The following is a 26,932-nucleotide window of genomic DNA, read 5'->3' on the forward strand; positions in this document are numbered from 1 at the left end:
ATATATTGGACACGGTGTTACATTGTCTCTTAGTGAAAAACATTCCTACAGTTTTATTTACGTTAAGTTGAAGGCATGAACGGTTCAGCCAATTTGTGATCTGATCCATAGCTGTGATGAGTTTGGCAGCAGCCAGATGTTTGGTCTTGGCATGCACATATATTACAGTGTCATCTGCATATAATTGTGTTTCAACATCAGGGCAGACAGATGGCAGATCGTTAATATATAGGCTAAACAGAAGCGGGCCAAGTATTGATCCTTGAGGTACACCGGTGCATAGGTTAAGAGCTGATGAACAGTGGTTGTTCACAGAAACATGTTGGCTTCTACCAGTTAGGTATGACTCAATCCATTTGAGTGCTAACGAGGAGAAGTTAAAAGCAGACAGTTTGGCAATAAGGACCTTATGGTTGACTGTGTCGAAAGCTTTGCGAAGGTCTAAGAACACAGCACCGACAACACCTCCTTTGTCGACCATTGCGCGGACCTTCTCTAAAAAGAAACAGTTAGCTGTTTCAGTGGAGTGATGGGCCCTGAAGCCAAACTGCATGGGATGGAGATTAAATGGACCATTATTTAAGAAAGAAACAAGCTGCTCTGATACCCACTTCTCAGCAACCTTGGAAATCACAGGTAAAATGCTGATTGGGCGATAGTTGCATATGTTCTGGGGATCATCTGACTTGAATATGGGAGATACAATTGCAGTCTTCCAGGTACTTGGGAATGTCCCCTGTAATACTGACAGGTTAATAGTTTGGGTGATAGGGGGGACTATGTATTCTTTCAGAGATTTAAGCATTATAGAATCCATACCATATATATCCTTCGCCGTTGAGGTTCTAAGAGAATTAATGATTGCTTGAGTCTTAAGTTCAGAGATGGGTTGAATGCTGAAGGAAGGCTTGCTTTCGTCAACCTTAATAATATTTTCTGTTGTTAAGGGGAAATTCTGTGCGATTTCGGCTACAGAATTGATAAAATATTCATTAAAGGCTACAGCTATTTGTGCTGGGTCTTGCATTAGCTTACCATTCAGTTTAAGCTCTAACTGGTTCCTAGGCCTGTGGTTGATCCCCATTACATTCTTAATCTGTTCCCAGATCAGCTTTGTGTTACCCTTTGCCTCATTGATAATTGTTATAAAAAAGTTGGCTTTGGCCTTTCTGATTGCTTTGGTTACTTTGTTACGTAATGAGGTGAACCTCTGCCTATCACTATTTAATTTAGTCTTCAGAGCTCTTTTCAATGCAGAGTCTCTTTCCTTCAGCACTGATGAATATCTCCAGATAAAAGCAGGCAAATGGCTATGATAAGCTTGCATGTGTCTACATTTCTATTGACTTAGGTGCATGATTTCTCTAAAGGCCTTCAAATGGTGAGTGTTCAGTTTAGACTTAGGCATTTAAAAATGAATATTTCGTTGTAAAACAGCCTTTTTAGGCATAAGGTCTCAATAACTTTTTTTTTGTTACAATGTTTTTTTTGGCTACAATGCTTCTCAGTCACCATTAAAATAGCTTGCTTGAATTTGGGCCGGTGCAAGTTAAGGGGTTCTTAAACACAATAATGCATTATTTCCAAAGAGGCTTGTGCACTTACGGTAGATAACATCATATATTACTATACAAGCAGACCACATTATGGACATCCCTGCTTTGTCCTTAATACTTTACGATGCAAGAGATCTATTCTAGAATTTGAAATCCTCTGACCATGTTGGACAAACCATTAACCCACTCTGATGCATACATTTAAAAGGCATTGTTCCATCAATTCAGTCTATTCCGACTTCGTTTGGTATGGTTTCATTTAAATAAATAGAATAAGTGCAAGGTTCAGCCTTGACATAAAGTCAGCCATGCCGGAAACAATTTAAAAAACATAGTGAAGTATTCATAGGTTTGTCCACTAGGTGGCACAAGCACTGAATGAAATTGTAAAACATTTTCTGATTCCTATGAGTTTTGCCTTGAAATATTATTGTGCGCAGTGGAAGTTGAAACTTCACAGGAGTTCATACAGTGACATTATACCTCCCATGGTATGTATATATATATACTATATATAACTGGATTACTAAATCTTATTTCTGGCTGCTATAACACATGCAGCCTGAGATTGCGGCACACCTTCCTTTATGAACAGCAGTACATGTGGAGAGACGCAAATGGCAGCAAGACATAGAATGCTGTGGCTAGTCATCCTCAACAAATGTAAACACAGCAATTTACTTCCTTTTATCTGTTAGTCTCGATCTGTCATCCTTATCATACTTAACCATAGCTTCAATTCAGTGTTCAAATAACTTGGACTCATTAAGGTCCCATTTTCAGGGCCTGTCTGTCATACTGGCCCTGTGTGTGACAAGTTTGCATTGCTTTTTGAAAAAAAAAAATTAGCCTTTATTTTACCAGAAAGTCCCACTGAGATTCAAAATCTCTTTTCCAAGGGAGACCTAGCCAAAATGATTTTAGAAATGAGAGTACTGCACAATAAATGTGAATAAATGCTATAAAATGAACCAGCTTATATGCATAGCCTCTGGAGGCATAGGATTACTGTTCATGCTGCTTTGGAGTTTGTTAGAGGCAGTCAGTGAATATTTATTTATGCACCTGGTCTTGCATGCCTGTGCCCTCTGTCCCTCACATTGTAATCACACAACCACAAATCAGGTTTATTTTATAATATTAAATATAACATTATTTTTTAATGAATATAGCCAAAGGAATTGCGAATATTGTGATGTATATGGTACCATTTGGCTCCGGCTATTTTGTGAGCAAATGTGAAATGTATTACATTTTGGAAATACAAGTAGTCTCCCCTTTTACATTTTGGAACAGCGTGAGTAACGTATGTGTTGAAAAAAGAGCTTAGTATGTATCAGAGAAAAGGCCAGAAAGCTGAACTTATGTTTTGGGTACCGTCAACGCGTAGCCACGCCTTCTCAACGCTTGTAGCGTGTTGACCTCACTGTAGCGTGTTGAACCCGCCCGGCCGTCAGTCTTTACAGTGGATTTCGCGGAAGATGCAGAAGAAAAGACAGCCGCTGGTAAGTTTCAGTTTTATTCGTGTTCCTCACCCTTAATGTATTTATTTAGTTATGTGGGTTGGTAGGGGTCATTTACACCGGCTAAAATGATGTATATGCTGAATTCACAATGGCACCTAGCGAGCTAAAGTAAACGTTACATGGAAAATGAAGGAGTTAAGTTAACAATTGTTAACTGTTAGCAATAATGTGAAGCAGTATCCAGCGTGTTGATTCTTGCATTTAGCTAACAATTACCTGGCTAGCTAGCTGTGCCGTTGAATGGTGGTTGTTTATTTGCCAGGCCATCGTTATCAAGTTGCTAGCTAGCTACATTCGCTACCGTCTTGTTTCCAAAGAAAGTTGTATTTTGCTAGCTCGCTAACGCTACAATACACAGAACAATTGCGTATATATAATATTCCTGGTAACAAGTTAACTGAAAGGAAGCTATTCTAGCCAGCTCGCCATCGTGTTACCGATCTTTGGCGATCTAGCTATCTGACTATTTGTAGAATATGCATGTTAGCTATCTTATTAACTTGGTAACTAATGTTAGCGTAACGTTAGTTACCAAGCATCATACATATCCGTATTGGCCCCACTCGTAAATTATGTTCGCTAGCTTGCTAATATAGCCATTAGCTTGCTATTCGGTCTATGTTAATAGTGTAGCTAGCTAGTTAGCTTGTGCCCAGTGTCAGTCAGCTGTAACATTGGTTTAAAAGAACTCGGGATTGTCATCAACACCACTAGATGGCTATGACGGCTAACGTTTGCTAATTATTAAGATCAGCTTAATAATACGTAGCTAGCATGCACATTATTGATACCCCTGTACAGTAACGATAAGAAAGCTGTAATAACGCTAACGTTACATAGCTAGTTAGCGATGAAGCAGCGTAACGTTATATCGCTCATAGAACCACACTAAATTGACTGAATTGAACTAAATTGACCGACTGAAGCCAATCAGTTTCGCTTGGGATTTATTACTGGCTAATTATAATAATAATTTAGCCTGATAAAGTTAATGTACTTGTATATCCACATGTTAATGTACATTTATTTAGCCAATTAGCAATAAAATAACAATGGCCACTCTTATTATTAGCTAGTTATATGCATACACAGGTCAATCATTAACGTTAGCTACATTACGTTGACTTTACTATGTTAGCTACTAGCTAGCTAAAGTCCAGACGGAATTATTTCATTTGACCAGTGTGAATTCCAATTGTAATAATAACAATTTGTTATTTTTTATTGTTATTTATTGTTAGTGCGCTGTTATTTTTTTAAGGTCACATCACAATCTACCTCAATCCTTCCCAGACCCAATAGTTTTGGAATTGCTGGTTAGGCTCTCAATCGCTGATGTACCTTGGTAGTAGTCTGCTGTCATTAAGGCGACAGCCATAGCAACTCTAAACCTTTGTTCCCCTTAAAACACTAGCTTGCGTTTTAATTTTACTATGTATTTAGGTATTCAACTCCCAGCCGTGGTCCGCAATTGCAATATCCTACCCAGTTGTTTGGGTTTGTTTTGATGGCGAGGTCAAGTTGATAAACTCAACTTGTCATTTCTCATTGTATTTTTTTCCTTAAAATCCATCTCATGCTGTTTTTGTTTCATTTTGAAGTGATGTTTCTGATTCTAATCAGATCTAAGATGAGCTGTCGTGTTTTCGGCCCTGTGCTTCTCATCTAGGCTGTGATCTTGCAGCACAGCTGTTTTAATTTCCCATCCGTCAACATGTTACAGACACGTAGTTTATGTTGCCTTTGTAGGGGAGTTCAGCCTTCGGTGGAAAAAGTAATGTTATAGACAACAAGAAGGTCGGATTGTAGCTTCCCTATTTAATTTTAGCTCTAGTCTGTTCATTCTCAACCTGTGCTGTAATGGTCTTGCATGCTGGTATATTCTTGCTCTAACAGTTGCATGAGATCCAGAAAGTGTTTATTTATCTTAACAAAATGAATTAATTAATTAGTAATCATACAAGTGTTGTGCTGCGCAATATGTTCTTTTCTGGTTGAATTGCACTTGTGTTTAGAGGATTGCTGTAGTTTTCCTTCATCTAGTGGTTTCTCATGGTACTTTTGTTGCGCATTATATCACATAGTTGCTGAACCTAAGATTGATGCGACATATTTTACACTGAAGTTTTTACAGATTATCCTCTTTAAAATGTTGCTTGCCATAGCCTGCTCCGCTGCGCTTTCTGGTCGTTGGTTTCTCAATCACATCAATTTGGTTACTGCTGGAGGCTGCCCACAACTCCAATCAAAATATAGAACTATCATAATAGTTAGTTAAGTTAATTATAGCTTTAATGCAAGATTTAATAAATAAAAAATAAATAAATAAACATGAAACGGTTAAGCCCGATTGTCCATTTTGGCTAATCGATTAACCATGCCCATCCTACTGCTGATGTAAACTGATGTTTACGAGTGACTGTGGCACTGTATTTGGAAGGAGATGTTGCGGTGCATTGATTTTGTCAGTGCATTGATTACCAGGAAAGAAATGAACCATAGTGGTCCATTATAGCACAGTGAACTCTAAAAAAAAGAAAAAAGTTGTGAAATATAGAAAATTTGTCACATCTGTATGGATAAATAGTACTCTGGCCAAGTGGAAACATATTTTAATTTCATTTTTGGGTTAAAATTGCCATTTTAATACTGTATTGAGAAAAATATAGTGTATTTAAAGGTGCATTTCTGTTATTGTTAAGGCAGCAAGTAGATGTAGAACTGTTTGTGAATGGGCAATTGCGGTACAGAAGTCAATGTGGGCCACTGCCGGCTTCCCCAGAGCCTCTGCAGAATTACCTTCGTGAATATCCTTCTGAATAGTGTAGGCCATGTCTGAGAAGGGCTTCTGCTAAGCAAATAAAGTTAGTTTGACAGTTTTTAGCCTGGCAGAGAGAGGTGCTAGTTAGATGCAGGGAATACAGGATTGGCAGAGCAAATGTGGAGGAGGAGGGTGTTTGCTCTTGGTGTGTACCTGCTAAAGGTTGGTGCCAAGCAGACATGGGAGGACATGTTGCCACCTGTATGCAGTTGGTGCCTTCCTCCATCTTCCAGCCTGACTGATCACTGTCCTCGTGGTCTGGCACATTTCTGCGATCTTGCAGGGTGTTGTTGGGCAGACAGTGACTTGCCTGTTAGGGCAGTGATACTCAATCACAGGACCAGTTGGAGGAGCCACAGTGTCTACTGGCATCTGTACACACCGTATATTTCTCTGACCCATTCTTATAGGGCAACTTGGGCCACCTACTTTCTAATGGCTAAATTCCTCATGTTGTTCCATAATGAGCATCTGTTAGAGGTACAGTTAACTCGTGCCCCTTAATTGAATGTGCAGTGTATTCATTGTTGTAAAGGATTGATCCCTCTGCACATTAACTAGCGGTGTGAACCGTTAAACGTTTAAATGGTTAACCAAAACTTCACCAAGTTTACCAAAAACTGCTAACCGATAACCAATTATTTTTTTGTGAAGCTAAAATGGTAAGCTCAGTTTAATTAAATGCACTTTCACCACCAGTGACAAATTGGTTAGACAATTGAAAGACAGATTCTGGCTATCAACTTACATCAGGCTAGTCCTAGCAAGCAGTCTTTGGCTATTTCCGGGGTTAAGAATGCAAACACCACAGAGAATTGAATGCTGCAGTATTATAGTTATCAAATAATTTTTGTCTGTTTTAAATCTGTTGCTGTTGGTTCACTCATGGTGTATTGTATGGCGTTTCTTAAGGTTGACAGAGGTCTCTGTTTATTCATTAACTTGAGAATTCAAACCTCTGGCAAACTGAACATAGCTTTCCACTATACCGTATATATAGAGGTGGGATGTTCGCGATGACAAATTTGGGTGCTGAAAAGATCAGCCAGGGACATGGAATACCAATATGTGAATCTTCACAGGCCAAATTCATTGGAGACACTCTATCCTAAATAGGGCAGTTGGCAAGGAGTTGTTTTGCGCTGGTGTCTAAGCTGTAGCTAGCACAGAGGAGCGGTCTGAGGCATCTGTGAGCTCATTTATGTACATACTGAGAAACGGTGGTGTTACAGCCTGTTTTACTGGGAAGTCTTGTATCCCCACAGTGATACAAGACTTCCCAGTAAAACAGGCTGAAACCACCATGTCTCAGTGAGTAGACTAATGGATCCTACCACAGTAATTTTTTATTTATGCTATAGCCCACATCACATCTTGTTTTTGTTTCTGGTTGCTTTACAGTCCTTTAAAAACAATTTACAGTGTCATACTCATCTTTTCTTTTTTTCCTCTTCACAAAAGTAACATGCTGGTAGTAGGTGCCAGCTCTCTCTGTTACAGAGTGTGAGACATAGTGGGAAAGCGAAATAAGCTACATGAAATTTTGATACTACATGATGCCTGAAAACCGTAAAAAAAGCTATTGTGTTCCAGTAACAGACCTGTGAAAAGAGAAATTGTGCAACCCTCACCTTCGATAATATGACCTGACCCAAACAGGCAAACAATCCTAGACAAAGCAGTCAAATCGGTACAACATCATGCTATGTTAAGGTTTTGCATTCCTCTTTCATTGTGCTGATCTACTGAACTCTATCATTTCGGCTTCACTTTGTGAGGCTCTTTCTAAGCCCTGTGCTTGGTAAGATAAACAACGCTTCGTAATTGCTCTGCTTGTGAAACATGCCAAGGCTATTGCTGTATCTGTCAGGACTACTTACTGTTATGGTTATGGCTTTGAAGCGTCATTAATCATTAATCATCATATACAGCTTTTCTTTTTGTTTGTCACAGGTACTAGGCCTGTACTTATCAAGTGCTATATCCAAAGTGAGTCTTGTGTAGTCTCATTATAATGAATGATTAAATATACTTTCTTATATTTTGATTACTTGCAAATACTGAGGAAAATGTATACCACTAAAGAATGTACTGAAGATGTTTGTGATTCTCAAGTCAAGTGAGTAGGATCTAGGGACGCCAAAGACCAACGACCCCCTGATGCAGGATCACGTTAGCTAAACCAAGAAGCCTGAAGTCCACACACATGATTGCTGATCATCATACTTTCATAAACTTTGTGCTGACCATTGATTAAACTCAACACTCACTTCCTATGAGAGAGAAACCCACAGACCAGCCGGTAGGCTTCTGCAGACAGAGTCTTCGGGGCCCAGTCAGACTGGCATAGCACACATGAGAGTAGATAATTCGTGAAAGTCAGTCGGCCTCAGTTTGAGTGTGTGGACAGCTTCTTGCTAATTGAACAAATGGTTAGGTTTTGGCTAGTTTCCGTTGAACAGTTTGTTGTGGTTTTCAGTTTAACCCATGGCGTGTGGTGCTTCAGCCTACATGCATGGATGTTTATTTGAGGTATTCTGTTTGCCCACTGTTCCAACAACCTGAGGCTACAGTATGTGATTTGTAGGCTTAATTAGAATTGTGGAATGCATGTCACAATTACTCTGTGCGTACATCCTCTTTACAGGAGTGTACGTGAACAGTAATGTATTCAGTTCTTCCATGCGTACATCCTCTTTACAGGAGTGTATTCATTCATTATCCTAACCCGCTTATCCTGAACAGGGTCGCAGGGGGGCTGGAGCCTATCCCAGCATACATTGGGCGAAAGGCAGGAATACACCCTGGACAGGTCGCCAGTCCATCACAGGGCACACACACCATTCACTCACACACTCAATTTAGACTCTCCAATCAGCCTAACCTGCATGTCTTTCGACTGTGGGAGGAAACCGGAGTATCCGGAGGAAACCCACGCGAACACGGGGAGAACATGCAAACTCCGCACAGAGAGGCCCCAGCCGACAGGGATTCGAACCCAGGACCTTCTTGCTGTGAGGCGGCAGTGCTACCCACTGCACTATCCGTGCCGCCCTACAGGAGTGTACGTGAACAGTAATGTATTCAGTTCTTCCATGCGTACCTCCTCTTTACAGGAGTGTATGTGAACAGAAACGTATTCTGTTGTATTGAGGACCTCCCCCCCGACACATAGCAGTAGCTCAGTAGAATTCTTTCTGGAATGTTCTGCGTAGGGGACCAAGCACTCTGCCACCCCACAGTAGCAAATGATATATCTGAAGTTGAAACGTCATTAGAAGAAGGCCATATCATTGTAATAAAAAAATGTCATGAAATTAAAAGTTACATTTTAGATGGAAATGTCGAATGGGAAATAATAGTTCCTGAACCATCAGTTCTGCCCTTCTCCAGCCAATGAGGATGTAGGGGGCAGTGGGCCTAAATAATTTCATTGGTCAAACCCACAACCTACTCCCATTGCTTTAGGACTGTTGGCTGTATTTTTGTGCTGAAAATCCCGAGAGCTAGGAGAGGGAAGTTTGAGCAAGAACATGGAGATGTTGACAAGAGCATGGGATGAATTGAAAGATTTGAAATCGTGCTCTTGCATTTATTTACTCTGGCGGTAAAATATTACCATAGAAAAGTCTCAAATGAGTCATGATCTTTATGGCAGTGCTTTAAAATTTTTGCATGTGTGGGATTTCTGGAATGTGTTGGAATGACCAATTCTCCCATCACTTTAGGTGTTGAACTGCAAGTGTGCCGTCTGATTAGTTGTACAACTGCGCTACGTGTTCTTTGTTATATGGAACAACACTGGGTCGCCTTTCCTGTGTGCACTGAAGTTTCACACAAATTTTTCTATCCGTTCTGCAACACAAGTTATGTCTTGTTTCTAAATGAAATGCAAGACATATCATTATTTAGCGTGATTTAGTGGCAGGGGGTGCCAGTTATCAACATCTGTAGTCACTGACAATTCATTTTCAAGTGGCCCTCCAATAATAGCTCTCCTCTGTGCAGAGATCACAGTAAGCAAACTGTTATGCTACAGTTCATAAACCCCAATTGAGCTGAATCAAGAACGCTTTTCTTCCTTTCTTTTTTTTTTTGAAGGGCATGATTAATATGTTCAATCCATTTACAAAACAGTTTGTAAATGGATTGAACATATTAATCATGCCCTTCAAAAAAAAAAAGAAAGGAAGAAAAGCGTTCTTGATTCAGCTCAATTGGGGTTTATGAACTGTAGCATAACAGTTTGCTTACTGTGATCTCTGCACAGAGGAGAGCTATTATTGGAGGGCCACTTGAAAATGAATTGTCAGTGACTACAGATGTTGATAACTGGTAGCAAGGTCATCGGCATTGTAAGTCTGAATTTCAGTCTTCAAGCCCTGATAGTGGTGTGGGCCTGGGCTACTTTTCACCCCTATCCATCCCTGTGCCTGACATGTCTAATTTGTTTTAGTAGTAATGTTTTATTTATTTACCTTCAAAAAAAACTGCCTTGCACTTTTTTACTCTTAAGAGCTACACAGAACTACTACAGAAGTTTTCCCTTTGCGTCATTGACAAGTAGCCATGATACAACCCCACTGTTCATTTCTTGGTTTTAAACCGTAGTGAGTTTGATCATGGTTATCATGGTTATCTGCACTCTGCACATACTTCTAGGTGCGGGGAGATAACCGCTGCTTTTATGATGGGAATTATTAAAGCATTTACACACAAATTACTCTGATTCTTACACTTATACTTATAAATTTCCTTGCAATGGAGCTTTTCTTTCAAGAGCTTTGTATGGTCCAAACGCATGCCTTTTGGTGTCATCACAGAGTTTCTGAAAGCAATTTTTCAAATAAAGTCACAAACAACCAGCATGTGTGTGGGTGCATGCCTGCCTGTGTCTATGTCACTGAATACACAGGGGGCGGCCTGTAGCGTAGTGGTTAGGGTAAAGGACTCGGACACGTAAGGTCGGTGGTTCTGATTCCGGTGTAGCCACAATAAGATCCGCACAGCCGTTGGGGCCTTGAGCAAGGCCCTTAACCCTGCATTGCTCCAGGGGAGGATTGTCTCCTGCTTTGTCTAATCAACTGTACGTTGCTCTGGATAAGAGCGTCTGCCAAATGCCAATAATGTAATGTAATGTCATGTAATATGACAGCCAGGGAGTTTGAAACTGAGACAGTCAGAGGTTGATCGACGGCACCGCTGCAGGGGAATGGAAGTGAAATAGGAGGCAGGGTGCAGAAAGCACAACACTCCGGTCCTGTGAAAGAAAGCTGCCTGCTGTCTGTCATCCACAGCGCTGGTCCCAGGTGTGTGTGTGTGTGTGTGTGTGTGTGTGTGTGTGTGTGTGTGTGTGTGTGTGTGTGTGTGTGTGTGTGTGTGTGTGTGTGTGTGTGTGTGTGTGTGTGTGTGTGTGTGTGTGTGTGTGTGTGTGTGTGGCACAATTGAGATCATATGGTGATGGATTCGACTGCAGGTACAGAGCTGTCATACAAGCTAATTGATTGAGCCACCACCCACCTGCCCCTTACGCGGCTCATAGCACCTGCTGAACACAGGCTGGTTTTAGAGACATCCTTCTGTCTGGAATCTGTGCAGGCATTGAGTATGCAGGCATTTGTTGCATTATTTACAAAATATATGTACCCTGTGAGAGCTATGAATGATATTTAGTGAAACCTCAAGTGCATGTCATAGTTGTTGGGTTAACTTTGTGGCAAGATGGCTAGCTACCTTGGTAGAGTTAAAACCTTGGCTAGTAGGTTCACATCATCCATGAATGCAATCTGTGTTTTTGTTAATTAACTTATCAATCCATACTTTTTGTGCCATCTTCTGAGAGAACAATTATTATCAAATCATTTATCTTCTGGGAGAACTTGCCATACTTTTATGCCAACTATATATTGAACCATTATTTGTCAGATACTGTGGTAAACATTCAACTCTGTTATCATGGTAGAGAAAATGCTGCTTGCATGCTGAATTCTCTCCATGCAGTTGCTGCCATCAGATTCAAAGTCCTGACCGAAGTCTGGCCAACAAGACAGCCCATCCCCCTCCCCTACAGAAGATAATTCCGCCCATGGGCTGTTCCATGATAACTAGCATTGCATTTAATGGGACGTGGACTTCATTTTCATGCTGGTATTTTGTTACCTAGTGGCCCTGAAGGCAGATATTCTCTTTAGTGGTGTATTAGAATGACAGAATGACTAGGTCAGGCAAAGTAACCCAAACATCTACTTTTGTATCATTTTGGTTAACTCGCATTACAAGAAAAGGAGATGGCTCTAATGCTCAATACAGTTTGTGTAATTCTCCTCATACTGAACAACCATGGTACAAACTGTGTTTTTATGCATTGGCAAGTAAGTAGCAAGATCGTATTCCAATATTGACATAGTTATGTAAATATATGCTCCGTGTAAATGAACATATAATCAATTTCCTGTTCAAGTTTAAGCAGTCCTGCTGAATACTTTCAACAGAATAAGTAACAAAACCTGCCAAAATCAGATGGTAATTCATGTTACTTTGCCACAGGGTGAATTGCTGAAGTAGACCTAGAGCCATTCACGTGCTTGTCCTGACTGCACAGCTTCTCCACTTTTGCTCCCCAGTGGTGGAACAACCTCCCCATTCCCATGACCACTGCTCAGTTCTGCCCATTTTTCGCCACAGTCTGAAGAGAAACACTGTACTTTAACTAGTTAAGTTTGCTCCTCTGCGGCAGTGCCCTACTCTGTTTTCACTTGTGTATCACCTGTCTCAATCTTTTACGCTCTTGTTGAACTTTGTACTTTGTGTTTTATATTTACATTTTAGTTGTATTTCTCTTTGTATTTTAATCTTGGACTGATGCATTTGTATTCATCTTGATACTGTAGTTGCTTACCTTATAACTGACTTGGCCTATTTAACATATTAATGGTTGTAGACAACTGATTCTTTGTGAATTGTACCTTATTCAACCAGAGATTATAAGACATTTCTGCACTTACATACAGGCATACTGCAATATCACTGTTTATGTTCAGTTAGCCTGCACGCTAGGTCTGTCACATATTGTGTATAGTGGATTATGTGTAATGACCACTGAACTATGTTTCTTGGTCTCACAGTTGTGTATGTGAAAATTAAAAGCACACCTTGCTCCTAGTAGGTTTCTGTGGTTTGGAACACTGCTTTGCATCAACTTGGCCATATTAAGAACATAAGCATGTTTGGGTGCTGTGGCTCCAAAAGTAGGGCTTGTCCTTTCAAAATGATATCCTTTTTCTTGTTTTGACAGTTTTTCTTGTTGCTTTGTTTCTTGTCACGTACTTTAAACACAATAAAGGGAGTTCCCACTGAACAAGCCACATTCCTGTGAAATGGTATTATCTCTAAAAATAACCGGAAAGGTTAATGTGGCGAAATAGCTCACTGCAGCTAAGACACCACCCGCTGCCATCATCACCAGCAGCAGCTGCTGGATTTTGCCATCTGTTAAGGAAACCTTACCATTAAGATATTCTAAAAGCAATTTCCTCGTACACATTGAATTAGACGATGAGCCATCAACCAAAAAGTGATGAGATCTGTTATCAAACAAGCTATCCTCTCTTTGAGGTAATGTTCCACCAAAAATGCATATTTGGTCTTCCAGATTATTTCAGAGGTGCATATTATCATGAGGTTTGGACTAATTTGCATACTGCATACTTGCATAAATTATGAAATTTCAGAATCTAACAGTGAGATTTGTGATGCTGTACCCACCCCTAAAGCTTATAACAAGAAAATAAATCAAAACACTCCAACAGTTTGCAAAGTTTCAGGATGATAGGATGATTATGCACAGAGAAAAAGTCCTGCAATATCGTCCAAAATCTGGTTTTGAGAAAATTGACTCCAAACATAGAAATGCTAAGATAGATAATTATACTAATTTCACCATACACAAGGTGTAATCATGGCGTATTATCCCAAAAGTTGAATAGGATGTTTTGCAGCAGTAAACCAAAAATAGTAAATCTGACAGAAAATTTGATTTTTTTTCAGTGGAACAGCACATTAAACGATCAACATTGATCCATGTTACTGTATATCTGGCCATTCCTCACTGACCTACATTGCCTGAGGGAGGCTGTCTAAGAAGGTTAGTGTGTCCTATGAAATGCAAACGTTTGTGGGACAAAAGGGGTCATAGTGTCCTGGGCTCTTTATCTTGACTCTATTATAATAGGCTTAGTTCACACTTCGTACAACAGCTGAGGCAGTGACTTGCAGGCTGAAGTTCAGAAGATGATTATCTGCTGAATGTCCCTGAGGAGTTTAGCGCAAATCTGATTTTGTCAATTCAGGATGGAATATGTGTGCAAGTCTCACTGAACCCATATGGTTTTACATTTTAAAGCTACTCAGCCCATATGGTTTTACATTTTAAATCCACATTGAATCGGGCAATCGGATGAAAACTTCAAAGATATTGAAATTGTTAAGTGTGTGTAAAGCTCCTAATTTGGTGTGGTTTTGTTTGAGTTTTACTTTTACTTTTAGTCAAAGTTTTTGTCATTTAACAATGCAGATAAACCTGCTTGGACATTTGTCAGTTTCCTGTGACACCCACTACTGCTGTGGGGGAGTGATTGGGAAGATATGTATGTTCCAGAGCAAAAGAACCACCATGATTTAAACCCTTTACTTTACACCCTCTTAGGGTTGGGCACAACAGGCTAAATGTTACATACAAATGACTGAAGACTTGGCATAATATGCATGATGTTTTTATTTGAATATTTGTGGTCAGCTTTGCAAAGGAAATGGTCACAGCACAAAACATTCACTGTATTGTGGCCCTGGGGCATATTAACAACAAATTTACCAACATGTTTCCCATATAAACAAGGAAACATGAGTGCAAAAATACACAATGTTCTCCCCAAACAATGTACCAATGGCACTACTTTAAATCATTCTGTTTTAACATATTTAATTAATTAGTTTTGCTAGCTATAAAAATGTTTTTATTTTACATCTGTTTTCCATATTTCCATTTTTTTGGGTTACATCGATACATACCAAATAGATCAGGGATTATCAACTTTGGCCCTTGAATATAATTCCAGCCCTAGTTTTCCTTTCTCCCGGGTAATTTGTGCTACTTGTTGACCTTTCTGTCTTTACGCATAACTCCCATGTAAAGGGATGGTTGGCAACCAGGAAGTAGTGATACAAAGCAGTCTTATACTACTTCAGATAAGTAATGATATCTCTGCCATTACTCAAATATCCAAGTCCAAATTCTCTGGAGATGGTGTAGATGGTTATAATCTAACTTTGGTGAAAAGTTACACAAATCAGATATCTACATTATAATGACTCTTGGCTCTGTTTTGGGGTCAACATGATATACACTCCGTGTAGCCTCCAGCACTTAGAGGTTTGACTCATTGTGTGTTAAACGATGCTCTCATGCATTCCGCTGTGGTAATGTGTGGTTATAATGCATTTAGTTGCCCTTTCATCACTGTAGGAGATGAAAGAGAGGAGTGCATGTATCCCTGACTAAGGCGTGTCCAAGTGTTTGTGCAGGTTTTATGTGCCATTTTCATGAAGGTCATGGCTCTTCATCTTTACCAGTCTCTGAAGGTCTACATGACTAGATGAATTGTTCTTTTATATGGACATGTACCAAAAAGAACAATGATCTTGTATGCTACTTTTCTTTCCTTTGTTGTCGTTGTATGTTACTTTTTCACGGCACTGTATTTGCCCCCTTCCTGATATTCTCTATTATTGCATATTTGTAACACTGAATGGTTTCAAATCTTTAGACAATATGTAATATTAGACAAAGGGACCCTGAGTAAACACAAAAATAACCCACCTGGTTTTCCTCTAATGCTGTTGTAGTGGTGACACCTCAAGTTGAAAAGGGTATAGTTTGGAGAGCTGATTGACAACTATCGATTGCAGTCGAGGCTGCTGTCTCTGGCCCACTCTACTCTCAGTTCTTCAACTTTAAATCTTTTTTTCTTTCTGTCACACAATAAGGCACACACTGTTTTTATAGTTTTCAGGCTCATTACATTACATGGCATTTAACAGATGCTCTTATCCAGAGCGACGTACAACGAAGTGCAGATCAAACACAAGTACAAGTGCGAGTACAAGTCATCATTTGTAAGGAATGTCTCTTGAGCTAAGGTTGTTCTATTAGCTGCAATGACTCCAGGGAATTCTGTTTTTGAGTCCGCCGATGAAAGCTCGCCTGAATGAAGTGGGTTCCTCGCTGCCTCCCCTCATTGTCTGCTTTGTAACTTCATATCAGGGCGATGAGGTCACAGGTGTTTGTGAATGTTTTGAGATGGTCGAAGCAGTCATGATGACTTGTGATATATCTTTGGTTATTTGCTTGAGATCCATGTTGGAATGCAGAAAGAAGTTGCCTTCTTATGAAACAAGCTTCCTCTGAAAAAGGAATCATTGTTTGTTTTTGTCATCGTGGCCAAATGTTTGAATAGGGTTGAAACCTGCTTAAGCTAATACTGTTTATTGAAATGCAAATACAAGGGTGCGTAGTAGGTTGGTTTATGGCAGTGCTCATATACGGATATACAGACGCGTGATCAACGTTGGCATTTTACTCTTGCGTTTCAGTGCTGAACACCAGTCCTGCCCCATGCTTATAATTCTAGTATCCTTTCCGCCTGTGAGTTACACTCTAGTTTTGTAGGAAATGTAGCCAAACCGGTATTACTCAGTCCCTACAAACTTGGGCCGATTTGACGCTCATGTGAGACTACATACCTCAGTTGAGGAGGCATATGTGGCTTTACAAATGAAGACATGCTTTGAAGTAACCCTCAAATGATACGGGCATAATTGAACGACTTCATTTATAGTCTTTTAACTTTTTACTAAATCTACTAAATCTCTCTTGGTTTCACCTGGCTGGCAGACTCAAAGCTGGAAATCACCACACTCAGCATGGAGCCCTCAGTAAGTCTGTCTCTTGCGGTTACAACCTGTAAGAAATGCACTCCCTTGTTTTTTGATGTTTTTAACAAACCGCAGTTCTGAATAAAATTTTGATCAAAGTAAAATAAAAAAGAAATAAAAAACGGATAGATTTTTGTGGATTTGAAGCAATCTGTTTGATATTGTTCTGGTGGAAGATCCAACCACTACCTAGATTGAGCCTCCAGGCATCAAGAGTGTGTTGTAAATGTACAGCTTCTGTGGTTTTAAATGTCTTCATTATCAGTGAATATGGGTATTTTCAGGCCTTTAGCTTTTTGATTGACATCGTCTATTTTACCATGGTCACAGCCTTGTCTGATTTACCATGGTCACAGCCTTGTCAGATTTACCATGGTCACAGCCTTGTCTTTTTTGCCATGGTTTTCCATGGTCACAGCCTTGTCTCATGTCATTTGTATGTTCTTTAACCTTCCCCGTGGATGAAGGAATTTGGCATTTGTGTCACCTTGTTTTTACAGCAAAGAGATAAATCATGGATTACCACTTAAGAGTTTGAATTGAAGAAAGTAAAATATGAATGTACTATTCGATGTTGTTTCTAAGAATTTTTAGGGGTGCCAATAATACATGTATTTTTACATAATTTAATGGAAAGATAATTTAAAGTTAATATAATGGCTGCAAGATCAAGTTAATAAACAGTAAGAATACATTGTATGATTATTATTATTATTATTATTATTATTATTATGTTGCCAAGCCTGCCTGCGAAGCTCATTATGCCTTCTAGGGATTATTGTCTTCTGTGCCTTCTAGTGTCTTCTATCGATTATCGGATTATGAATCACACAATTACTCAGTTAAGCGTTAGGGAACGAGAACCCGTGGTATATCGTGGATATTGGTTAGGTTACACCCCCTAGCTGTGCCAATATCCACGATATACAACAGGTTCGAAATTTCACTAAAGAAAGACGAGACAAACTTTAAAATTGTGATTTTTTAAAATGGAACTATGTTTTATGGTAAATGTATTCTTCCGCTGAACAGTACTTTATTGGTTGCTAAGCAACGGTATTGCGAGCATCAGCTAGCAAGAATGTTTCCCCCACTGATGATAACTTCAAGTTATGTTCATTTCGATTATACATTAAAAGATGTGTGAACATTCCATTTAGCCGTGCGTATATCGTGGATATTGGCACGACTGGAACGCAAACTGACCAATAGAGACAATGGACCGGATCTATCCGTTTGCTAAATAAGAGCCATTATACGTCAGCTTTTAAATTGAGCTTGAGGTTGTTTTAGGCATGTGCTAAACAACTTCAACTAACAATAAAAACATTGGAGATGAATACTTCATTCAAGAGTTTTTGTGAACAAGGTCGTTGTGAATAATAGGTTATTATACCGCGGCTTGGTTAAATACTTGTTGGATTGGCTGGAAGGGTGTGCATTATTTCCCAATGAATGTGAAAGTACCCCTTTATCACCGTGAAATTAGTATGCAAGCTCATTCAGCAACTGAGCATAACAGCATCAATTTGGTCAACGTTATCTAGCAGAAACAACATAACGCATTACCTGTCAACAAAATTATATTGCCATCTAAAAAGAAAGTATTCTCCAAAACCTTTTATCTTTTTAGCACGTATGGTTACTATAATTATTATGACATAACCTTCCGGACAGTCTAGTACAGGGGTGTCAAACTGAATCCCCAGGGGGCCGCAGTGTCTGCGGGTTTTTGTGGTTTCCTTTCAATCAGCTGCCAATTAAGGCCAATTAAGGCCTTGAGAACAAGGTGTGTGGATACTTTAACCAGTCAATGACTTGAATGAACCCAGAACACCCCAAAAACCAGCAGACACTACGGCCCTCCAGGACTGGAGTTTGACACCTGTGGTCTAGTAGAAAGTAGTCTTGGCGAGACCAAGCGCTAGCCTATGCCTGGACAAATCATTAACAAATTGCTAATTGCTATTAGCAAAATTCCCTTTAGGTAACAAGTTTCTAGCTATATTCTATATTCTGCGGATGTGCACATATATAACTGTAATACTATTTTCTCAAAATAATAAAATATGAATTTAAAATGAGTGAGTGCAGAATAATTTATTTGGTGAGTAGCTGTGGGATAAGTGGAATAAACCACTCCAGTTCTAAGGAAATAAACCTCTTCATGGTGGTTTTTGGTAGTGAAGGTGTTGCCATCGTGCTGTTGTTCACTTCATTCCAGTAAGCGGTAATGCCTACAAGTCAGAGCATGAGTCAGAGCGTTCCAAGTCAGCGCGAAAAACACATGCGATGATGTCGCCAACTAATCGACAATTAAATTAGTTGGTGACTAATTTGGTAACCGATTTTAGTCCACTACGTGGATTATTCGTTGCACCCATATAGTGCAATAAGAGCTATCTCTGAGAGGTGGCTGTAGGTTTCGTTACTTCTTTACGTCTTTAATCGTACTTGATACAGTAACACATCTCCCAACTTCAGTGAAATGCTTCCGGGGGAGAAAAAGTTAACTTTTTCAGGAATTAAAAAGATTTTTTTTTTGTCACTTCCTCCCAAATTCACACTGTCATGGTTCTCGAAGTTCAGTGATAACAGAAACCACAATGCATTCTGGGGACTTACATGGTTCCTGGTCGTCCCAGGTACAGATGGTACTTGAACTGTTTTGTGCAATGGGAAAGGGGCAATTGTTGGCACTGCAACTGTTGACCGATTTTCTGAGTTTCGCCCCACCCGAGCTTGTATCCCTGTGGGGACACTCCGTTGCCATGGCTGATATAGAAGGTAAAAAAAAATCTCATTTTGTTCTCATTCTCATCTCGTGTCTATTTGTTCTGTTCCAGCTTGCTGAAAATCTACCCCACTGTGAAGATGAGACAATGGTCCCAGTACTAACATCGAGAAAAGCCAGTGAATTACCAGTGAACGAAGTTGCATGTTTATTGCAGGTAAAAGTCCAATGCCTACAAAATAACACCCCTTAAAATAATATGTATTGAGGGAAAATGTATTGAGATTGTCGCTGTCATTTATGTGTGATACCTTTAATGTCCGAGTAAATTCTGTATTCCTTCTGTGCAGCTTTATAATGGGATAACACTGGAGGACATATTATATTGTTTGTTTTTTAAATAAAGATTAAAAGCTGTGCAAGTAACAATTCATTTCCTGAAATTTGACAAATAAGCCTTATCTTGTACACCGGCTGCACAAAATCGCATATACACGATTTTCAGTCCGGGTCGTCTTACAAAGACACACAAACGCATCCATCTGTTCTTTTTACAGACCTTGTTGAGTGATGAGTGCTGTCATAGTCAGGGCGCGTTGCTGCGCTTCATTGATGTTCTTGCTCTCCTCCAGGCAGACCTGCAGTACGGCCTAACCCACAGCGAAGTGGCCCATCGCCGTGCCTACCATGGCTGGAATGAGTTTGATATCAGCGAAGACGAGCCCCTCTGGAGGAAGTATATTTCCCAGGTGAACATGGATTTGAGGTCTTGCTCAAAAACTCATTTTAGTCTGGCTTGAGAACCCAGCTTTTCGTGAGTTTCCTTTGTTAAAACCGGGCCTTCTCCAGTCGATGTACCTGGGCACACCTGTCTGGGGGTGGGTCTGACTTGGTAAAGAGGGGTCCGACTTTGCCAATGTGACAATAAGGAAACGGGGATAATTATTTGCATACCGTGTACAGTGTACTATGTGACAACAGCAGGTTACTGATGAATCTTCTATAAATGTTTGCCTTGGAGGCAGGATATTTGAGCCAGATAGACTAAACATACAATGGCATTCTTGTACAGAAATAGAAGCAAAATGTCTGGACGAAACTCAAAAATAGTGAAGAAGTGTAGTGTTCTCCGACATTTTTTTCCAAAAGGTCAACATTTTTTACATTCACTCTAAATTGTTTGCAATGTTTTGCAACCGTTTTTGAGACATATTTGCTCCTGTTTTAGTGTGCGTCCCAGGGCATAAACAAGAAGCTGTGAGTGATGAATTTAAGAATCAATGTCACAGACCGTACACAATTATCCGATCAGTAGTACCACTACTCTATGCTGCTCATCTCAGCAGCCCAGTAGTGTCATTCTACTGCTCTTACCTGATGGAGGCTTCCCACTGGAATCAACATGTTGAGCTGCCTGTTAAAAGCTTAAGAATTGCATTGTCCTGTTGTTAACATAATGCTATGAAAAAAACATTTTAATTGGTGGTTCTGGTTTTTCGGCTGTTATTGGATTAGACACACTTATGACGTTAGAAACCACAGTGAAAAGGAATGTAATTTAATTACATATGTACTGTGCGGGCTTTACAGTATACTTACTTAGAGTTAAGTTTCTATTACTAATTCCCCTGACTTCATTTCGTAAAATTATACCCTGCTGTATGGTTCTTTAGCAAAGGATATATACTCAATCTGTTGTCTCAAACTGCAAAAAAGTGAATGCATTAAAAAAAAGCCAAAATGAATGATTAGAAAAAGATCATCACGCTCACGACTGCTGTCTGTCCTGGTCCCACGGTGATGGAATGACCTTCCGGTGGATGTCAGAACAGCAGAGTCTCTGACCTCCTTGAAGCACAGACTGAAGACTCATCTCTTCAGGCTACACCTTTCCCTCCCTAACTCACCACCATGATTAGCCTTAGACTGTAATGGCACTTATGTGTAGATTGTATTGATATTGTTACTTGTATAGATATTGTTGTTTTTTATTGGCTGTTGTATTGTAGCTTCCAACTGTGGTATGCTAGTTTGGAAGTTGATTGTACTCTTCAAGGATTCTGATTATCTGTATGTTTACACTAGGACTCAGAACTGTACTGTCCTCTCAGGTCCTCTTCGCACTTATACTTGTGTTTGATCTGCACTTCGTTGTACGTCGCTCTAGATAAGAGCGTCTGCTAAATGCCATGTAATGTAATGTCATGTAAAAAAGATGGAACAAAGGAATTTGATTTCTCTTCCTTATTGGAAGACAAGCCACGACAAACCTGGCTTATTGGGGCCTTCTGCCTCTTTAATGGCTGAACAACGCTATGAGCAGACTTTGGGAGGAATGCACTATCCTGGACCTGTGGTGATCCTCAGTGACTGTAGGGTAGCAGTGCCCTGCATCATGGGTAAATGTAGGCTTTACTCCACTGGGAGGGGGGCAGCTGACTTCGGTGGCTGCTTCGTTGACTTCAGAGGCTGGCAGCTTTTGTCCCGCTGGCTAGGTATTTGGGGTTAGGTGATGACCTAACCCCAAACCCCAAGTCTGCCCGTATACCCAACGAATGACTTGGTGTGGTCTCTAGTTTGACCGAATGTCCACCTGTGTGAAACGGATGTCGAACTAGCTAGCAAGTTAAACAAAGTATGCTTTTGTCCCTCTCAATTTTTGTTGAGCCGGTAAGCTTGAAAATGAAAGTGCCAACATTATGATGGCATGCGGTAACTGTTAGGCAACTACCACATGCTCAGTAGTCTCTTACACACTTGCTCAAACTTGAACCCTTTATCCGGTTTTGCCAGTTTTAACTTAAACTTGTTGGTGAGACAAGATGTCACATTACTGCTTTCAGAAATGTGATTAATCCAGTCACTCGCAAAGTATTCCTGGTCCTCTGCAGTGCTCTGTATGCCTGCATTTCTAACAACATACAGTATAACTTACACCCAACACAATGGCTCTAATGCCTCTAAATTCTGATTATTAGCAATAAATACTGATGAAAATAGTTAATCCTTAACAATTAGTCATAGAACTTGGTCATTTTATTTGGCTATAAGATCAAAAGACAGAGCTGGTTCCTGGTTCAAGTGAATTGCAGGGAAGTTTGTTCAAAAATGACCGTGTGAAGAGAAATTATTAGAAATCATCTTCTGGGACTCTTTGACTGTTATTTTTCTTTGGTGAGTTTCTGATTTCAGACACAAAATATTCATGTGATTCAGAGAAGTTTACACTTCAAACACCATTTCAAACCAAACTGCCAGTGTTCTTAAAATAGTGTTTCTCCTTATTCAAAAAGGCTGGCAGAAGAGGTCATTTCAGTTATGATTGGAAGCTCTGTGCACTTGCATTCTCTATGCAGTGCAAATTGGAAAGGCTGTTGGGGGACGTTGTTTCGAGCCTGGCCTAGCATGCGTCTTGCTGCTGTGGCACCTGGGCTGTATGCGCTTCTTCTCAGCCTGTGTGCGTGTGCGTGTGCGTGTGCGTGTGTGTGTGTGAGTCTTCTTCCTCAGCTCTTGATCATGTCAGTCAAGAATGTCCAGCCTGTTCAGCAGCAGAGATGGAATAACAGATTTATTCCTTTGTTCAATTCTCAGCAGTATTTTTAGCAGTGTGAAAGTAGCACACAGGATTAAGCCCCACCCCCTCTGATCTGCCTCCCTTATTTCTACTGCTTCTGCTGCCCAGCAAATACATCTCTGAATTCAAGGCTTGTTCCTGATTTAAGCACAAAATTATTAGTCTTTTTTTATTTTTATATATGAAGTGCAGTTGAGCTCTGGTGAAGAGCCATACAATTTAGTGTTGCACTCAGTTCCCCCAGGCTATTAATATATAATATATAAATGCATACTCTTGTTACTAAGCTTTTGTTGTAAATGTAGGACATTCTTGGAATTTCTTTCTCTTTTGAGTTCCCGTTATTATACAATTTTTCTGCCAGTGTAACTTAGTGGTTTGAATCTGTTGTGTGAGTGATTTCAGAAATTGTTTTTGCACACAACCCTCACAATTCATAAAGTAGTGTTTGGGGGAAATGTGATTGAGATGAGCAGTTATTGCTTTTAAGGTCCTGTTTCATGATGACCAACCATGGCTTTACAATACCAAGCTGATATCGGAATGTTTTTGTCTTAATCAGCTAAATGCTATGCACTTACTATTTTGGGAAATTGTTGCATTTCTGAGAATTTTTGCACTAATTACTGGTTGCCATAGACTTAAAAATCTTAGTACATCAATTCCCTGTGCAAATTAGCACTTCTGAGTGTGCAGTTCATAGTAGAATATGATACACTGCTTTGGGTCCCTTCATAGCTTTAATTGCAGCTTGTGAAGAGAACCAACATCATTTTGTTTAGAGGAGCAGGGTTTGTCTCTTGGGTGTCACTTTGTGCCATCTAGCAAAATAGGAAAAATGGAAGATGACTGTGCATTGCAGCCTTTTTAGTGTTTTTGGGTTTGTGTTGCTGTTTCTCTGGGGCTACAATTGAATTGAATAAATTCAGGACATTCTGTAATCCTAGAATGGCCCAAATCTTCATTACCTTTGCTGGGATTATTTGGCGTGTTATGTTATGTTTATAATGACAAATTTGAAGTAGAAAGGCTTTGGTTAATTCATGAAATGGAATTAGCTTTTTGTAGCAGGACATAAGATCACTATCACACTACAAGCCTGGTTCATTAGAGTTAATGAAGCTCCGCTCTTGTCAAAAAAGTCATCTGTAGTCTGAACTTCCACCTTGGGCACAGACCTTTGAATCAGATTTACCATCTGAGCACGTTGATCATTTCCACAGCTGTAGTTAATGTGCCAGGTGATTTTCCGCCATTGGCACTCCTATCTCACCACAGTATAAACATCAGTGCAATAGACATTGGGGCTGGTGTGCCGTTAAAAGACTGCATGAGACACTGTCCTCTCTAATGCTGTTTTGTACAGTTTAACAATCCCCTCATCATGTTACTGCTGTCCTGTGTTTCGTACAGTTTAAAGACCCCCTCATCATGTTACTGCTGGCCTCGGCCGTCATCAGTGTGCTGATGCGACAGTTTGACGATGCCGTCAGCATCACCGTGGTAAGGGTCACATCTCTTACCTTTATTTTGTTGTACGTCGCTCTGGATAAGGGCGTCTGCCAAATGCCATTAATGTAATGTAATGTCATTTTACTTCACGTACTTCCGCGTGTTTCTGACTGACTTGCCCATCTTTATTTTCCTTTCCTCCCCGACAGGCCATTATTATTGTTGTTACAGTCGCCTTTGTTCAGGTAAGGTCCTTTCCCCATTTCAAATAGAATTCGTGATGGTGTCAGTATAAAAAGAGAGATTATTCTTTGGATAAGCACTTGTTCTGAAGTGAGAAAACGGTCTCTGAGGGGAAATGAATCTGTGAGTTTTCCTGCTCCGCTGGAGGCCTCAGCTGTGCTCACTCTGCTTTGTCAGGAGTATCGCTCAGAGAAATCCCTGGAGGAGCTGGGGAAACTGGTGCCTCCTGAATGCCACTGGTGAGTATGTCCATCTCCGCCACTGGGGCGACATTGGCTCTGGAGGTAAGAGCAGTTGGTTGGCAGTCGGAGGGTTGCCGGGTCGATCCCTCCCTGGGTGTTTCGAAGTGTCACTGAGTAAGACCCATAACCCCCAATTGCTCCAGACCCAGAGCTCTTTATTCTCACTTCAGATACAGCCAGGCCAATATGTTTCTCTTTCTCTTTCTCGCTCTTTCTCTCCATCTCCCCTCTCACTCTCAGTCTGTTCTTAGTCTCTTTTTCTCTTTCAATCTTTCTCTCTCTCAGGCTATTTTTAGTTAATAAAATGTTTTCCCCAAATACATGTTAATCAACATTTCTGTTTTACCATGGGCATAGGTATTAACTCCAGGTACTACACACTGCCTGTATTTTGCCATAGCATGAACAGTCCATCGCACAGATTTTGTATCCACCCCCCTCTTTTCAATCTCTGCTGTAAACAGTGTTTGCTGCCAACACCCCCCACACCTCTATGTGCATTTTCAGTGTACGGGAGGGACACCTGGAACACCTACTGGCACGTGAGCTGGTCCCAGGGGACACAGTGTGCATGTCTGTGGGAGAGAGGGTCCCAGCAGACCTGCGTCTCTTTGAGGTACATTCTCCCCACTATGGCTCAACCTCCTGGACTTTTACCCACTAACTCAGTACAACCTATCATTCTGATGTCTTTTTTAAGGACATTTTAGACCGTTGTCTGTCTAAAACTGTAGCCATTGAAATAATGACAAAGATTTTTAAAATGCATAGTGGTGATGCAGTTTCTGGTGACGTTTTTTTTTTTTTGTGCTCCAGTAATGTAGTGTGCATGCAGAATAGCTAGTTTACCATATGCCATATCCCAGTAGCTGCTTTGTTTTTTCTTTCAAACAGAGGATTTTTAGAGAAATTTGACTAGCTTCAATCTCTCTGGAGAAATCTTTTCCGAAAATAGACTTTGGTATTAGCCTCAGGTGAAAGTGACCTTCCTCAAAGTGAAACTGTTCCCTCTTCCAACGCACCCCTCTCAGGCGGCAGACCTGTCAATAGACGAGTCGAGCCTAACAGGAGAGACCGCCCCATGCCCCAAGTCCTCCGCTCCCCAGCCAGCGGCCACAAACGGGGACATCACCTCCCGCAGCAATGTGGCCTTCATGGGAACGCTGGTGCGCTGTGGGAAAGCCAAGGTACCACCCCCACCCCAAAACAGCGGACATAACTTTCTTAACCGATGGAAGTCTCTAGAATATTCAGGAAAACTTGATAAAGTACATTTCTTAACTTTTTAGTCATACAACCGTGTTGAGTACATTTTTCTCCAAGAACTGTGCTGAAAGGAAGATAGTGTAATGTTGTCCTATTTATAGGATTCAATGGCATGCTTAAGAATCCACTTACATCTTCAGCATAGTCCGTATTGATACTGTAACAGATAGTACAGGCTAATGCCAGCCTGTAAGCCTCTGTTCCACCACCTCTCTCTGCAGATAACATTAGCATTTTTATCATTTTGGCAGAATGCTTGATGGAACTAAAAGAAAAGGTGCCTGTGGTAGGGAGATATGAATCAATGGTAAATTTCTTGCCATCCATTCGAGTAAGTTGACCTCTAATGTTTTGTTGTGTTGTATTTTTTGTAGGGAATTGTTATTGGAACAGGAGAAAACTCAGAATTTGGAGAGGTCTTCAAGATGATGCAAGCTGAAGAGGTCTGTTGTTGGTTTTTAAAAGAATTGCAGCTTGTGTGTATGTTCAGGAGTTTATATTGTGACATTAAACTGATATGTATAACATT

The 26,932-nt window shown here is 40.3% G+C and overlaps 1 protein-coding gene across 3 annotated transcripts in view; it reads left to right on the plus strand.

Annotated features, from left to right (window-relative positions):
* Positions 1-2,949: 2,949 nt before the first annotated feature.
* The window catches only part of atp2c1 (ATPase secretory pathway Ca2+ transporting 1), a 40,034-nt gene continuing 16,051 nt past the window's right edge, over positions 2,950-26,932 (plus strand). The window contains exons 1-10 of one of the 3 annotated variants that reach the window (XM_061237706.1): positions 3,037-3,061; positions 13,950-14,046; positions 19,739-19,843; positions 20,259-20,375; positions 24,614-24,703; positions 24,862-24,897; positions 25,073-25,134; positions 25,645-25,753; positions 26,169-26,324; positions 26,778-26,846. In XM_061237706.1, coding sequence (XP_061093690.1) covers positions 19,775-19,843; positions 20,259-20,375; positions 24,614-24,703; positions 24,862-24,897; positions 25,073-25,134; positions 25,645-25,753; positions 26,169-26,324; positions 26,778-26,846 — 708 coding nt within the window. In that variant the 5' untranslated portion in view covers positions 3,037-3,061; positions 13,950-14,046; positions 19,739-19,774. Of the gene's footprint in view, positions 3,062-13,949; positions 14,047-16,595; positions 16,893-19,738; positions 19,844-20,258; positions 20,376-24,613; positions 24,704-24,861; positions 24,898-25,072; positions 25,135-25,644; positions 25,754-26,168; positions 26,325-26,777; positions 26,847-26,932 lie in introns of those variants that run through there. The other 2 variants (XM_061237693.1, XM_061237699.1) reach the window with 2 other exon arrangements.

The sequence above is a fragment of the Conger conger genome, chromosome 1, assembly GCF_963514075.1.
Source record: "Conger conger chromosome 1, fConCon1.1, whole genome shotgun sequence".
Lineage (NCBI taxonomy): Eukaryota > Metazoa > Chordata > Actinopteri > Anguilliformes > Congridae > Conger > Conger conger.